Raw genomic sequence first — 18,039 nt, 5'->3', positions numbered from 1 at the left:
GATTTTATTTCCAACACTCGGACACATGCAAATGTGTAACATGAGGTACATGTACATGAATTCATATATTAAATTATGACAGGATGGACAGGTGCATGCATGTATATGAAGATACTGATGATAAGTCAAATCTTGTGTACTTCGTGACGTCACGTTACGATTGTAGTGTGATGACATGTAATTGTGACGTCACGACGTTGTTCTTTTGAATAAACCTGAAGAGCCCTGTGAAGGGTGAAAGCAGCTAGTTTTTTAGTCGGTCGTTAATTTTATTTTTTTTATATTTACTTCCTTCACATGGACATTTAATCCCTTTTTATTANGCTTCAATATTATGGACCTATAGAATCAACAAGTAATAGTATATGTATAATGTTTATGTTTTAGTTTAAAGTAAAGGAATCAATTTCTTTAGGAAAATTGATAATCCTTTCAGAATTTGTTGGTGACATATTGACAAAAGACCTTTCATTTTATTTTCATTTGGATTTGTACGATAGTAATTTGGAACGTATTTTCTTTGTAAATTTTTCACTTCCACATTACTACAAGTAAAAAGATAATGAAATTCATTTCCAATATTTTCAAGGCAAAGGTTACATATCCTATCCACTTTTGGAATATTCTGCCACCTCCCAGTTTCAATGGGAAATTTCAAATTACACGTACGTAGTTTGGTAATAGGTAATCTATTATTTTCTGACATCCCTTACCGGTGTGATTCATGGGCTTAGTAAGAAATTGATCCAAGAACTTTACAATATTTGTCATTGCAATAACTTGTTTCAAAATTGTTGTAAAATAAATAAAGTATATATTTTCAAAGAACCGTAAAATACGGGGAAATATCCGCATTGTTGGATTTAAAATGAAAAAATACACTATAACTGAAAACAGTACTTAGCTACAATTTTGAATGAAGTTTTACACATTATATGTTAATGATCAGTTCGATAATTGCTATACAATGCGGATTTATGATAGATATCTACAGGAAATATTTGTTTAATGATACACCTGGAGTGTATCACGATATATTGCAGTACAGATGGAATGTATTACGATACATATTCCGATATATAGTCATGGGGTAAACGATTCTCAATTTTAAAAAAAATTGTTGTCAGAAAGATATAATATAAAAGATTTGGTTTGGTTTTATAATGTTTAACGTCCTATTAACAGCTATCTATGGTCATTGAGGGACGTGCCTCCGTGTATGTGTGCCGGAGAAAGATATAAAAGAAGAGACTGACTTTTTGTTTGTAAAACAAACAATGGATTGTGAAATCTAAGCCAATTCCAACCTCTATTAAAAAAAAACCTGCGTATGTTATTTGGCATTTTGGTCTGAATATGTAGCAATTGAAAAAGTTAAAACACATAGAGGATACATAAAACAAATAAGCTTTTGAAAATATTGCGATACTGTGGTATTTCATTTCTGTATTGCGATACGATACTGCGTTTTTCGATGTACCAGTTTTTTGATAGATCTTTACTGTGAAAACTCTAGTAATTGTTATGACTTTTTCTAAATTATTAGCAATATCTTTGCAACGTGTTGTGGTTGGTAGGTTACAGGTAGTTCTTATTTATCGTTTTGTATAGTTCATTATTGGTAGATCGAAGATTTCTGGGGCCTTTATTCACGAAACCACTCTTACGCCAAAACTCAGAACATGTGTCCAATTCCTGTTTTGTTTCTTGCTCCGGTGATTAATATGTCACATTTTGTCAGTAATTTGGAAGACTTTTGGAGAGATTTAAACGGAATACATTTTTCGGTGTTGAAACTCGACAATTTTGGCCGTGTCACGATTTAATTGAGTTGAAAGAAGCTGGATTAGGCTAAGAACCTATATGCTTGAGATTGAGAAAAGTTTCATGACTAGGGGCCACCACATGGGCCCGTTTTCATGAAACCGTTCTCATGCTCAAGCATGGATTTTGTGCTCAAACCAACTTTCTTGTATCTCACTTAAACCATGTCAAACGATCAAATAGTCAAATGAAAACATTGAAAACATTATTCAGCTTTAAGTCTCTTCAAAGTTTCTTTCAAACCATTGACAAAATAAGATTTTTTTATTAAGTTATATCCGCAACAAGAAATTAGACTTGAGCGAAAAAGCCATGTTTGAGGATGAGAACTGTTTCATGTATACAGGCCCTGGCCTCTCTTCATGAAATCGTTCTCATACTCAAACTTAGATTCTGTGCAAAGCACAATTTCTGAACTGTTCACATTTTGTCAATCATCCTCGAATACTATTGGATAGACAAAAAGCCGATTCCCGTTTTCAGGGAGTTTGCTTGAGCACAAAACCCATATGCTTTAGCAAGAGTACCATTCCTGGATCATTATTCATGAAATCAAATCGTTCTCATACTCAAACTCAAACTCTGTGTTAAAGCCCAATTTATTGTTCCTGTGATTGATAATGAAAAAACAACATTTTGTCAACATTTTTGGAAGATTTCGTGCTGTATTCTGTTTGAAATGTTCGCACTTGACTATATCTGACCGAGTCGCACGATTTAACTGAGTTACAAGAAAGTTGGGTTGAGCATAAAATCCATGCTTGGTCACGAGTACGGTTCCTGGGGCCGTATTAACGAAACCGTTCTCATGCTTAAACTCAAATTCTGTGCCCAAGTCCAATTTCTTGTTCCGATGATAAATAAATAAAACTCCGCATTTTCCCAACTGAAGATCGTTATCAACATTTACACTTGACGTTTTTTTTCGTGTCACATGATTTAAGCGAGTTGCAAGAAAGTTGGTTTGAGCACAGAATCCATGTTTGAGTATGAGAACGGTTCCCTGAAATTCGGGTATAGGTCTCTAAAAAAACCGTCTAAACATAAACCTAGCTGATGTGAGGATGTTAAACCCAAAAACAGTCTCTAAAAGAAGATATTTTATATAATATAGTCACCCTTAATGTATCTAAAAATTATTCTTTGTCAATTGAATTGGGAATTGAACTTGAACACATAATTTGACTTTGAATTCCACCGTTTTAACCACCTGCATTCCTGATAAGTCCTAGAAGGTGAAGCAGCTGTATGATGCAGTGCAATTAATTTTGCTAAAATTGTTACATCTCTGAGATTCATCTTTTGAACAAGTTCAGGTCTAGGGACCTGCTTTACTTTTGTTTTGATTTTGGTTGTCATATTTTGCCTTGCTCGAAAGGGGGATTGGAGGTGGGGAGTCCAGTTTTGCCTTCCGCGAGTCAACTATGAACATAGAATCCCATCGTTTTGCTCCTGTGATGACGTTCTGGTATACTATTTACCTTCATAAGTAATGCTTCTTTTTCACAAATATTTAAAACAGTCGTGTCCTCACGTCTCTTTTGAAACCAGCCGTTTGTGAGCTGGTTTTATATATCCATGTCATAATTTTTAGCCCACCATCATCAGACGGTGGGCTATTCAAATTACCGTCCGCCCGTGGTTCGTCTTTTCAAGAGAACAATTCTTGTTGGCGCTATTTCTAATAAAGTACTAAAGGGATCGTTTTCAAATTTCACATTGAGGCTCTTCATTTTAAGAGTTAAAGTTTGTTTGCACTATTTCCCAGAAAGTACGTGAGAGACATATAGGAAAACCAAGATGGACACCAGACAGCCATCTTGAATTTTGACAGTTCAATTTTGTTATCACTATTTTATATGTATGTTCCCTTTGTTAAAATTATCCCTGCCCTTATGAATATTCATTCGTCATTAACAGCACTTTAACTATGTAAGAATTACAATTTTTTAGCTTTTAGAATATAGTTTTCAATTCCTATAAAATAACATTTGTCATATTGGCAAATATCATGACATTACGATGTCTAAGTTAATGTACTAGATTCACTTTAAGGATTTCCCACGTGGGACAGGGTGAGTGCCTAAAAGGGAAAAAAGAAGGGCAACAAAGGTAAAATATCATCCTTTGTAGATCTGATAAAGATCCTTCCATGGTGGGTGCCAAGATCCTTCTAGGATCTCTTGTTAACTCAGAGATTATAATTCTATTGTTTGAATATAAACTAAGTGATTTTTTTTTTTAGAATAAATCAATACATATTTTATAAATCTGTTTAATGCATGTTATTGAACTCATCATCTCTGAAATCGAAAACAATAATAGAATTTAATGTATCTATTTAAAAATAAAGAGTAAATATCTCAAAAATCTAAAAAGAAAAAAATGAACTAAAATAGCTTGTCCCTTATTATCTGGTTGTATGCCTGCAGTAACTATATCTCTAGTAATTTCTAAATTATAACAACTGTAAAAAATCTGTGATTATTTCAATTTACTACCTCTTTTAAAAAGTAGACTGTATTTAGATCATTTGTTCCTTTATAAGTGTTAACAGTATGTTAGATTGTCCATATCTGATTGAACAGTTCAAATCGATTTAATGGTTCCCAGACAGATCTCCAAAATCCAGCTATATGGTGCGTTTTTTTTATCCCACCAAGAGTCATATTGACATAAAGAAAAAACAGTGTTTTAATTAGGTGTCAGAACAATTTTATCTTCCTCAATGTTCAGTCAGATAGCCTTTTTAGGGTTTTATACTCAATAAACTCAATTGGTTAGAGCCTTTTCCCACCTATCATAACTGTTGGGGAGACTTATTACCAAAACAAAGGACCAAAGGCAACAGTTATACTGTATGAAATTTTAGAAAGATCTGTAAAGTGCTTTAATTTTGAGAAAAAGGTCAATAAATTGTCAAAATCCTGGATGGACAACTGGTAGCCATTTTGTTCTTCCAATCAACTTTTGAATGTTCCATGTACAATTATGGATCACAGGGAACCTACAAATGAAATCTGAAAACAGATCTGTACATTATTTCTTGAGAAATACTTGAGAAATAGAGACACCAAGATGATTTAAGGAAGGACAATGGAAAGATGTTTGGGTAACAGTCCATGCACTCATGAAAATTAACTGCATTCTGTTACAGTGGTGACACAGTACATTTTATAAATGGTACATAAAGGGAAACCCTCAACTCATTCACCCGTGAAGATGCATTTGAACTCTTCCAATTCAAAGGTTGGAAAAGTTCATTGTAAAATTTCAGGTGTGAATGAGTTATACATGAAATATACATTTGAAGTAAAAAACCAACAAAGTCCATAGACTGGTTCATGTAGTAACATAATACATTTATTTCCTTTTATTTCAATTAACAACCAAATGTATAACACATGGGTGTCAGTGAGACTTCACATAATGCTCACACCTTAAGGTAGTAACCCCCCCCCCCCTTTCTCCACCGCCAACACTTTCTTCTACATCGCACATACAAGGCATGGGGCACCGTTTCATATGGACTGACACCTCTGAGTATGCAAATGTTTACCAAATATTTCTGAAAACGTCTCAACCCAAATGTGTTTGGATAATGAAAAAGAGAGAGACTGTTATTGTTTTGGTAACCTGGCCTTTTGTCTATAAGACCATTTTATTTCTGGTCTATGTATTTGAGTAGTTCTAGTAAATCTTATAGTCAAGAGACTGTAGACTTGCTTAAGTCCATATAAAAGGAGAAAGTATTGGTGAAAATCATGGAGAACGTATAGCCAGTCTGAGTTGTAGTACGGAAAACAATGAGGATTATGACAGTTGTAACAGAATAAACTGTCAAACATGGTTTTAGACTTTTACAGAGTTCCAGTTAAACAGGTTTGTCTGTAATAAAATCTCTTACTGCAGCAATTCAGAAAATAACCCTCAAAAATTGGATCAATTTCTTTCCCGAAACCTCTAGATTTCCGAGGTTAAATTGTCTTCCACAAACACCCTCACACATACAGAACACTCCAATTTTAGTACACACTTTCAACACACACCCTGTTTATAACACACATACAGAACACTCCAATTTTAGTACACACTTTCAACACACACCCTGTTTATAACACACATACAACAGTGGATTCTCTTTAATGACTTGCTTCTACCTGCTATTATTCAATTATTTTTCAAGGAGTGTTTGAGATTTAATATAGTCCCTGAACTGATTTTGAGAATTGAGAACATTAAGAAAAGTTCAAGGCCCGTATTCGTGAAACCATTTTCATGCTCAAACTCAGATTCTGTGCTGAAGCCCACGCCCAATTACTTGTTTCTGTGATAATAAAATATAAAATCACATATGATATTTCCGTGATTGGGATGAGTTTTCAAGCCAAATATTATTTGAAATGTTCATACCATACTTTGCTTCTTTTTACGATGACTGGAGTTAGGTACATTTTTTTTTAGTTTGAGCACAGAATTCATGCTCGAGTATGAGGACGGTTTCATAAATACAGACCTCCACGTTTTATCATTCCGAATTCCATTCTCGTATTAAGTTTGATCGGACATTGAGCTGTGTGGTTCCTGCAAATATTTTTGGTACTTTGGGATGTTTATATACATTTAAGCAATGAACGGTTTTTGCATGGTATTTTATGATCTATTTGAATGACACTACTTTGCAAGCAAACATCATAATGTGCACTAGTACATTATGATTGGTTTGCATGTAAAACTGTGTCATTCAAATAGATCATAAAATGGGATGCCATACAAAAACAGTTCAATGTTTATTGTTACGTTTCTCCACCTTTGAAAAAAATCTTTTTACAAGTTATATACAAAATTTTAAATTCCTGCCTTATCGACGGAATGTTGGTGCGTGCTGATTGGCTGAAAATTGTGTCTTGTGATGCATGTCATGTAAAGTCCTATCAATGACACAGCTTTCAATTGCAAGTAAGTTATCTAGGGACAATGCCATGGAAATGGAAATATGAACATATAATCTGTTCTCTATGTCTTTCATTCTTCCTTCGCTTGCTTGAAACAACATTCCTGGTTGAGTAGCTTATAACTGTATTGTCAAACAACCATTCTGTGCGTTTCCATGCGGAGACACGAATATGACGAGATCCATGTCGAAAACATTTTCGCTGTACATTATGAAGCATACTTTGGCTAATTCATATAGTCTGGCCATTCCCATCCAACACAGTTCTGATATATCCATGTTTGTTAATGGATAAATACCACTAAACAATCAGATGACATTTCCACACAGCCTCTTGTCATTTCTTACTTCACACTTATTCATAAATAAACGACGACATTTATCATTCCACAGTTTTTTTGGCTCGTTTGGCTTTCGGCGGACCGTTCGTTTCCTTCACAACTTTAGGTTGTGTCACACTGTCCTTTGACTTGGCACTCTTTCGCTTTTTCAGGCCCTTCATCTTGCGTGTTTGTAACTTCCCGAGGTCCTGTTTGTCCATGTGGATTCTGCCAAGTTTGGAACCAAAAGCATTTTGGGAAATGTTCTTCCTTTTTCTTGGCTGCAACAGAAAAAGATTGAATTGAAATAATTTATTTTGATAAAGTGCCAATCACGATCCCATTCTGTATCAATTTAGTACTGTCAGGAAATTTGGCAACTGTTAAAAAATGTTACAAATCCAAATATTGTTAACCTACAACATATTGTGTCAAGACTAAAAGAGTTTTCCCCCTTATTTGTATCATGTTGAGTTGACAGAAAATACCCTGCCACTCTCATATAATTTCTTCCTCACACACCACTACCCATCTGACTAACTGGGTAGACTGAATAATACTTTACTAAAGAATGTGGAAGCTTGTCCAGAGTCAAGTTTACCAACATTCTGATAAATGGAACATTTTATGACATTTTAAAAGAAAATGTGATGACCCAAAGTACTAATCCTAAAAAGTGATACATGTACAGCTGAACCTCATTATCCCTAATATTGTGGTTCCGACATCCTCGATACTCTAGAGATTACGCCCACTTTCGCTCTCTGCACCCCTGGTATATGTCATAGCAAATTAGAAGGCTTCGTGTGCATCACCGTGTGGATGAGACAAGAAGTATAGTTTGATGCTTTGATATACATCAAAAGCATCTGTCGGCCGTGTAGTGGTAAAATTAACTGGCTTTGAAGTTGGGCGTCGATCCTCTGTAATCTTCAAAGGACAGGTATCAGCCTAGCGGTTGGTCAAGAATTTTTGTTTAATTGAGACCTATCAAATAGCTTGCTGCATGCCTTCAATTTTGCTGACATATTCCAGGTGTGCAGAGAGCGAAAGTGAGCGTTACCCCTAGAGTATCGAGAATGCGGTTCCAAGAGAACATGTCCAGATTAACAAATTTCTCCCAATAAACGTAACATATCTACTTTTGTAGGTAACAACTTACATTTGATATTTTAAAATAAAATTTAAAGATTAAGCAAACGTTGTAAATTCATAACAAGGCCCATCGTCAGATATCCACGGTTGATACCCTTGATACCCACGGTTGATTTCGCTTCGGTACTCACTCATCATGATTAACAAGGCCAGAGTGTTCATTAACAAAAGAGTTCAGTTTCTGGTCATAAGCTTGTGCTAGTTAATATGTGAGAGAGAACCTTTTAAATCTGATGTCACACTGACCTACATTTGATATAATGGTGCAGCTCCGACGATTAACTCACATGTAAAGTAATTAGATGACTATTGGACTGTACAATAGTTGAATAGGTAAACATTTGATTTCACTCAATAATGTTTCGAGGGCATAAAAAAGCTGACTCAAGTGAGATACAAGCTGTGTCACTGCTGAAAAGGCCTTCACTCAACACTTGATCTATCGGTAAATGCCTGCTAATTACCATTAAAGAGAGTGTGAAACAATTACCCTGATCGGGGGTAAGGACCCCAATATGTAAATACCTGTCACACACCCAGTGCCATACTTTGTCACTGATGATGGAATGAAACATTTCTGGATATTTTTGACGAATATTTGATAAAAATAATTATATTTTGAGGTTCTTATGTACCACTTGATCACAACCTAGGTCGTCTGAAAGCCGTTCACAAATTATTATCCGTAGTTCAATGGCCTTTGCAACCATCCAAAATCTTTCTTAACTCCCTGAGGAGCTCACAGCAATTCCAGCACTGTCCAACCACATACTCATTTACAGCTGAGTAGACTGGAACAAGCAGAGTAAAGTATCTTGTTTAAAGATACAACACAGTGCCGTGACATGACTCGAACCCGCAACCCTTCGGCCACGAGCCCGGCATCTTACCACTAGACTACCAAGCCTCCTATTATTTTACATTTTCTGTTCCTAGTAAAAATAAATACAAGAGTTAAAATAGTAGTGAAGTTATTTTATCCTATTATGACAATCAACCCACCTTAACTGTCTTTGGTTGTCTGAGCGAGCGCTTGTAGAGGTCGTCGGAGGCAAGTTTGGTCCGGCGTATGACGAAGTCGATTGAGGGGCCCATGTCGTCCAATTCTACCCTGGGAGTTTTACTGCCAGACTTCTTCATCATGATCCTGTACAGAGGTGAGTACAAAGTCATTACTAAGGTATTTGTTGTAGGTTATTTTCACTGAATTAGATACTTGTACCACTTACAATGTTATATCATGACACAATTTCGAGTTCTTGCTAATATGGCATTAAGGAAATTCACGTCAGGATCACTTTCACTTTCTTAAATATTTTCATCCTAGAGTTGTTATCAAGTTATCGGATAAATGACTCATCTAGCAGATGAAAAGCAAATCTACTTTCTTCATTTCACCAACATGTAATTTCTTTCTCATTTCATCGTTTCACTTTTTCTCATTTTCTTTTTAATTTACTTAATTTCGAACAAAGATGATTTCATTCTGGATGTGTTGATATACTGATTATAATTAAACTTTTTCTAAGCCAACAGACCAGATTGTATAGGTATATGTTTAGCGGAACTGGACTGCATTAACCGGTGGCGACTAGGTACTCAATTGGTAGAGCGTTCGACTAGAGTTTGAAGGGTTTTCGGTTTGATTCCCCTACTGGCCATGCATTTATCTTCTCCTGTTACAATGGTGCCTGTGACCAACCCTTCGTTCAAGTGCTAGGTGAGTACTTGACGAGGGGATACCTGAACCTGCATGGGTTATAAATAGTTTTGTGTTCGGGGGTGAAGACTTAGCACAAGGATGGGAGGAATGTAGTGGGACCTGACTGGGTCGATCGTCGACAACAAGGTAGCTCAATTGGTAGAGCGTCAAGTCTAGAGTTCAGAGGGTCCCAGGTTTGAATCCTGATCTAGTCCTGATTTTACTACTTACGTACAAGACAATCAGTTGACAAATCGTACACCTGACTATGATAAAGGTACGTCCCCATTCACACTACAGTAGGGAGGCAATGTTACAGAGATGGATTCATAGCTAGCACTTACTTGTAGTTCCGAAGTAGTATTTTGCCATCCAGAGAAGTTATCTGTATGACATGTTCTAGACCAGCAAGTCGTACCTGACTTATTACGGGGCCGCGGAAAAAATCTGAAAACAAAAATGAAAGTGTCACAACATCAACGGTAAAACTGTGCTGGCTGTTTTCAGATGGAAATCTAAATCCACTTTTATCCTGATTCAACATTTTATACAGCAATTTAATTGTTTCTGATAGTGAAATGGTACTTGGAATTTGCATCTATCAAGACATATACAGGAACCAAATTTCGAAGACGGGATAGAGAAAGAGTGGGGTGTTAATATGAACTGTGATTATGATTACTACAAACTTCATATCTGCTGCCATAAAATAATTTCCTTTCCAACATTTAAAATTACATTTCACATTAAGATGTTATATGTCATCAATTAAGTACACAAGAATGAACGTTGAACAAAACAATTTAGGATTTTCGACTCCAGTGTAAGCTATGAAGAGACTTACCTATAAAGAGATTCTTCAACCTCTTGTGCTCCGCGTCCTGGTCAAAAGCTTCCCCACAAAATAACAGACAGGGCTTGCTGCCCATGTTGCACTTAGCTCCCTGTATAACACAGAAATTCAAGTTGTATTCACAACCCTGTCATAGACATTCCTTTTAATTAAACGTATTCTCAACTGGATTAAATGGCATATCTGCAAAAATCTTCTTTGAGTCAGGTTAGACTTCAAACAACAACATATAAAACCATGTCTTATTTAACTCATTCACCCCTGAGGTTTCATAATAAACTATTCCAACCTTTGAAATGGAAGAGTTCAAATGTGTCTTCAGGGGTGAATGAGTTTAGCTATTTTGGTCGTGGCCCAAATATGGAAAAAAAATCACCGCTGGGTCACAGGTTTGTAGGGTAGATGCTAGGTACAGGTATAGGTAATTTATTATTTGAACTTAACATTGAAATTTTATAAATTTTCTTTTCTTAAAAGAATGAAATATTTCTAAAAATCCAATATGCTTTCCATTGGAATAAAACTCAATCTTAATCATTATGCCAAGAAAAAGAAGCACACTTCATTTACTTTGTTATTTCCAGTTGGGATTAATGTTTTTTTTATTGGGAATGTATAACCCCATATTGTCTCAGACAAATAAGTTTAGAAACTTTCTCCTTTGTGTAGATCAATAACACTTTTTTAGATTTTGTCTACATGTCTACTGTTGAGCATGAACAGAGATCATGCAAAAGTTTTAACCCCCCCCCCCCCCCGCGCTTCCAAATAAGCCAGACCTGTAAGCTAAAGGCTAACTACACGCAATGTTTTGCAAACCAATCCATAGAACCTCACCACTAATAATTTCTTGATCTACTGAGTTGTACACTTATTTTAGTCAGTGACATACTGAGGTATCTTTTGTAATAAACAGGAGGCAGGGTTAGGGCCTGTCTATGGGGCAAATCCTGATAACATGACTACGGACTCGGCCATGGAGAGGATAATTTCTCTTACTCCCATTTACTAGAGCGTAAGACTACTAAACCAGAGGTTCCAGGTTCGACTCCCATTGCAAAATAATGATCTCTGTTACACTGACGTCTACTTAGATACCAGGGAATATTTTACGTAGATACCAGGGAATATTTTACGTATATACCAGGGAATATTTTACGTAGATACCAGGGAATATTCTACGTAGATACCAGGGAATATTTTACGTAGATACCAGGGAATATTCTACGTAGATACCGGGGAATATTCTACGTAGATACCAGGGAATATTCTATGTAGATACCAGGGAATATTTGCAAGAATACTTCTCTGCGATGCTTTCACAAGAATGCTATAACCCCTAGAAAACTTGGGACAAGTTCTTTACTGGATAACATGATTTCCTGTACTCCCTCCCCATCAGTCCCTTACCTTAGAAGGAGTTGTCCAGACAAATATTTTCTACGGACAGACAAACGGACGGAAAGACAATCTGATTCCAGTATACCCCCTAACTTTGTTATGGGGGTATACATATAAACATTTCATCCTAGTGAGTGGGTGGGTGGGGGAGATTTTCAGGACTTTTAAGTCCCCCATCTAATTAATTAGGCCATTGCTGTTATTAGTTACGCAATATTTGTCTCACCTGCATTGCATACATTGACTTGAATTTCTCTATTCCCAGCTCAAACATATCCAGTACATGGAAATCAAACATTCGTCCTGTAAAACAAAACAAAAAATCTATACAAGGGAAAATGAGATCCAGCGTCCGCTAGCGGATGTTCAGTGAATGTGTGATAGAAACATTTGAAGAGTCTGATTCAAAGCTTTGTGTGTATCAATGTTCAACAAATGCTTAAATCTCATATTTTCGTGAGACTTGAATAGATTTTTTGATACAAAAAACCTCTTCTATTTTTTATTTTTTTTATTCATATGGATGTTATCATTGTGATTATTCCACAAATATGCAAAAGAAGGTTAAAATGACATCGCACGTTTATTAAAATTTCAGCTTAAAAATGTATAAGAAGGAGAATTCGATCAAACATACCTAAAATTAAATTATCTGGTCGCTTCTTGGAGTGACAACCAAAGGCAAATAATGCTGCATCACTCTTCTTTGCAAAAAATTCCTGAAAAAGAATGTACCGGTAACTGTGTAAAACCCTACAAGCAAATTGTAATTCTTACATTTTTCCTTAATCATAAGAACGATTGTTAAGGACTTATAAAGATCTGTCCTGATTCCTGATCATGTTTAAGTGTTTCCTTCTTCTTACAATATTTGGCCAAAAAAGTGTTCACTATACGCGCAAATTTACGGTACTTCTAATCGTCTTCTACAGATCCAGTGAGATCTACACCTACAATAATTTAGTGGGTACAAAATACACTAGAGAATAAACTGACGAAAGTATACTTAAATCATGATCAATCATCATGGTATAGTGTTGAATATTCTGTTTTTCTCACACTCACTTAATACAATAGTAAATTGCTACAATTTAACATTGTGTCGCATGATGTTAATTCACATTGTGAAATTCTCCAGTAAACAAAGACTGGGCTTAGAATGGTGAAACCTGTACATAATATTTTGGGCCATTTATGGACAAGGGAGGGAGGCACTTACAATAAATTATGCTTCATCTATATATAATAGTGTGTCTGATTGGATTATACTGAACACATGATGAGCAAGTAAAACATTGTGTTTCTCTCATGGTCATGTATATATATCCCTATTCCGAAAAATCTTTCTAGAATTCCTACAGGCTCATCTTGGAAAAATGTCTCTATAGTTCATTTTCTAGAACGTAAGACTACTAAACCAGAGGTCCCAGGTTCGACTCCCATTGCAAAATAATGATCTCTGTTACACTGACGTCTACGTAGATACCAGGGAATATTTTGCGTAGATACCAGGGAATATTTTACTTAGATACCAGGGAATATTTTACGTAGATACCAGGGAATATTTTACGTAGATACCAGGGAATATTTTGCGTAGATACCAGTGATTTTTTTGCAAGAATACTTCTCTGTGATGCTTTCACAAGAACGCTATAACTCCAAGAAAACTCAGGACGAGTTCTTTCCCGGAGGGGGAAAATGTCACCCTGGTAAATTATTAGCTGCTTCCTACTGACTCAGCTAGGGAGAATTTCTCTTTAGTTCATTTGGTAGAAGACTAGTAAACCAGAGGTCAGGAGTTTGATTCCTAGCGGAGACATGGAAATAATAAGGACCTCTGTTACAATTGAGCATGAGAAACCACACCTGAATTCTGAGTTCATAAGCCTGATCATCTTCACCATTTTGTTATCGTTTTATTCCAGTGTAATAACTGTTATTGCTACTATGGTAGGGAAACAAAATTCTCTGTTTCCCTCAGATTATCATGTGGGGAAATATGAAAAATGCCTCCCTCCTCCCCATTTTCTACACATACAGGTATTTTTACTTCTGGAATAGCTGGCCTAAGTATTTTATATTTCAGTTGCAATATCTTGCCAAAAGTTAGCAGTGTGTGTAGTGTAATATATACATTCATGACAAAACAAAATTCACATATTTGGGAATGAAAGGCTGACCAGTAAAGGTCTACTTAAATGGTTTTGATTTTCATTTGTCGCTGGTTATTACGATAGCTGTACTTACAAGTGGTGTTTCATCTTCAAAAGGCCTCAAAATGTTTTTCCTATGACAGAAGAGAGTACAAGAAATTAGGCACAAAAGGTATTAATTAGTTTGATTATGGTACAATTATTAGATATGGATAAAAGTTCTGTCAGAGTCAAGATTATCAATTTGGTATCAAAATGTGAAGTCTTAAAGGCCAACCAGCACAAGAACATTACACGGGATGACACAACACAAAATGGACAAATGGTTAGCGTGTCAACTTCAAGAGGGATAAAAGTTGTAGAATAAGAGTAAAATTATCAACAGGAGGCTGGATTATCAGTCACTGAAAAGGTTCAGTTAGCAGGAATATTAGATATTTGTGCAAGTTTCATTAGGGAGGCTGGATTGTAGAGGCGTCATGATTCACCATGATGCACTTGTACTGCGATTATTTATATTTCGATTCGATTCATGATATATTTTCCGGATTTTCTATACGTACCAATCTGAATATTAGTATATGTTGCTTCAGCCGAAACGTCTGTGAGACGTTCAATTGCATTGGCTGATCTCTAAACCTTCAGCCAAACGGCTGCGAGGATGCAATTTTCACAAAACATTCATACAACAAAATGGCAGACCACGGTAAGGAAATGAAAATTTGTGATGCTCCGGCAAACTTCAAATCAAAAGTGTGGAAACACTTCGGGTTTCAGTGTATCAACGGCTAAATATCTCCTTTTGTTTATATTTTAAAATAAAGGCGTATCGAAACGAAATAATCGAAATCGTGGTGCAAATATCAAGATACGTATCGAATCGTGGGTAAAGTGTATTGTGACAGCTCTACTTGATTGTCAAGGATTTACTGAATTATAAAATAAATACCTCTTGTAGGATACTGCGTTTGGTTTCTTCAGTATGTACTGGAAAATAAAATATGAAATTATCAGCTTTTTTTTTTTTTTTTTTCTAGACCAATTTATTAGCCGAACAATGTTCTGAAATTCTGCTTCAAAACATTTGTGAAGATAGGTAGGAAAAAACATTTATTTTTCTTGCAACTTAACAGGGGGGGGGGGTTATTGACGAAACCATGTTGTTAGATCTTCCATGCGACATATCAGTAAAAGGGACTGATGCGAAGATATCATTTTAATTAGATTGGTGAGGATCAAAACACATCTCAAATAAACGTGTTCTTTTCTATCATATACATGTACTAGTATTATAAACAATGTATCCCAACTTCTACTGAAGTTCTGAAAAAAGCATATTTAAATAAATTTTCTTACCAATTCTTTCAAGGCTTCAGTGACAGTTATACTAGTGTTTCCTCCCTTTACGAAGATGGCTGACTTCGTGCTTTCTATAACTTTGGGTTCTCTCCCCTCTAAGAACCGCTTACCCTTTTGGGTTTTGGGTTTCCTGCAAGTACAGAATTCTTTTAAATAAATAACAACAACACAAAATGAAATAGCAATTTAGTCTAGTGAAATCAAAGAAGGAATCACTTATATCAAATGCATCTTAATCACTATTTCTGGCTGGGTGCTGAGCTCTTTAGATATATTTTGTAATTTATTTTACATTTCCTTTTATTTTCAGGATCTTCAGCATAAGGATGATATGCTGCGATACATATGTTCCACCTTCTATTCATCTATTATTTACAACTGGTCACAGTGCTTGTATTTCTAATCTAATGCTAGTAATCTTTCAGTAGACTTCATAAAGGTAAACCATTATTAAAGTCATGTTTTAATGCATCAAATTTCTCTAAATTGGTGGAAACAATGTTCCAAACCAGTCATGGTTGTGGAGCCAAATATCAGGCCATGTCTGACAGACTTGATGTATAATAATAATAATAATAATTTGAGGTTCTTATATACCGCCTCATCACAACCTAGTAGTTTGTAGGTCATCTCAAAGCGGTTCACAAATTATTATCCGTGGTTATAGGGCCTTTGTAACCAGTCAATATCTTTCTCAACTCGCTGGGGAGCATACAGCGGGTGATGCCATTTCGTCGCTAACAGTTAGCATTCTACAATTCTAGCACTACCTAACCACATACTCATTTACAGCTGAGTATACTGGAACAAGCGGAGTAAAGTATCTTGCTCAAAGATACAACACAGTGCCATGACGAGAGTCGAACTCGCAACCCTTCGGTTACCAGCCCGGCGTCCTACCACTAGACTGCCGTGCCTCCTATATCCTATGTATATATATCTGGTATATACCATCTTTTACAGAAACAATTGTCTTGCTTATCCATGGATTCATTTGACAACAAATTGTATTATCCTTCATTGACAGCTCCTAAATAGAAAGGAGGGGAAAACACCAGAACAAGACAAGACATCATCGACAGAAAATAATAACATCTCTATTTGTCTGTTTAATAAACAAATGACAGGTAACTGTCTTCGCAGAAACTGATGACAAATCTAACTATCTATATGTTATACTCCACAGAGACCAAAATTGCGTAAAAACTGACAACTCACTATCTCAGAATTTTCTCTACTGAAATCCTGATGTTCCAAAATAAAAGCAACTTTATTATGAATCACTACTTTTGATGAAAAGCAGAAACTATTGACAACTAAATATCACTGACAGAGCTCAACCAAAACATAAACGGAATTTAGAAGATAAACTGAGACCTTTTTAACTTTGCTTTTAAAAGATCATACATGTATATCAGTCATCACTCGGGCCTGTTGATAACAGGTCCAGTACACTCTGCCGATTGAGCTATATAGCTGTAAAGACCTATATTAGCTCTATTGACCTATATGATATAGGTATTTTGAGCTATTTTCATGTGATTATCTTTTTTAAGGAAAACGAAACAAAGTCGCTTTTAAAAGAAGATTGTATCATAAGGTTGATAACAAAGACATTAAATATAAGTATTCTTTTTTTAAAATAATGATGTAAAAAACTCGAAAATTTAACATTGATGAAAAATGAAAATAAACATCTAAATGTAGGCTTTTTGTACTCAACATTAATGATTTCCATAAACCTTATTGTTTTATGCGACTTTGCTTTAATCTAATAAAAATTGAAATTTGAGAAAATATAGCTCAATACAGCTATAATTTATAGGTGAATATAGCTATATAGGTCTTTATAGCTATATAGCTCAATCGGCAGAGTGTACTGGACCTGTATAAATAGACGACTGATCAGAATGTTGGAGCCTGCGATTATGGTCAGATTTAGCGGACTTACACTCGATGAGAGAGAAGAAGATTTGTTTGGTAATATTGTATAGTGTTGTTTTAAATCAATTCGCTTCTCCTTCCTTTAATATCACTCCAAACAGCATTCAGTGCACGTAATTTAACAGATAACGGGCCGATATTACCATGCTACATAAACAGCCCAGTACGGTACATTTCACCGCAATATTTTAACACATTCCTTCATTTAAACTCATCCAGTGAACTCTCAATAGTAGGCTGTCTTTACAGTTGTTTGTTTGATTAAATAGCAAGCTGAAAATACTTACACGATACGTTGTAATACCATGATTGACTTATGAATGTATTCTACAGGAAAAACACGTGTTGTTATTAATTTTTAATGAAGAACTCCC

The 18,039-nt window shown here is 35.5% G+C and overlaps 1 protein-coding gene across 1 annotated transcript; it reads right to left on the bottom strand.

Annotated features, from left to right (window-relative positions):
* Positions 1-6,648: 6,648 nt before the first annotated feature.
* On the bottom strand, positions 6,649-18,039 carry LOC110448374 (ribosome production factor 2 homolog). The gene is made up of 10 exons (XM_021494568.1): positions 17,953-18,039; positions 15,719-15,851; positions 15,312-15,349; positions 14,457-14,496; positions 12,847-12,928; positions 12,436-12,512; positions 10,800-10,899; positions 10,300-10,402; positions 9,256-9,400; positions 6,649-7,379 (listed from the first exon to the last, which is right to left on the bottom strand). The coding sequence occupies exons 1-10, from the start codon at positions 17,970-17,972 to the stop codon at positions 7,161-7,163; spliced, it is 957 nt and encodes a 318-aa protein (XP_021350243.1). The 5' UTR covers positions 17,973-18,039; the 3' UTR covers positions 6,649-7,160.

This window comes from Mizuhopecten yessoensis, unplaced genomic scaffold (assembly GCF_002113885.1).
Source record: "Mizuhopecten yessoensis strain PY_sf001 unplaced genomic scaffold, ASM211388v2 scaffold4025, whole genome shotgun sequence".
Classification (NCBI taxonomy): domain Eukaryota; kingdom Metazoa; phylum Mollusca; class Bivalvia; order Pectinida; family Pectinidae; genus Mizuhopecten; species Mizuhopecten yessoensis.
Note: the sequence above shows the minus strand (reverse complement) of the source record. Positions and strands in the feature narration are given on the sequence as shown.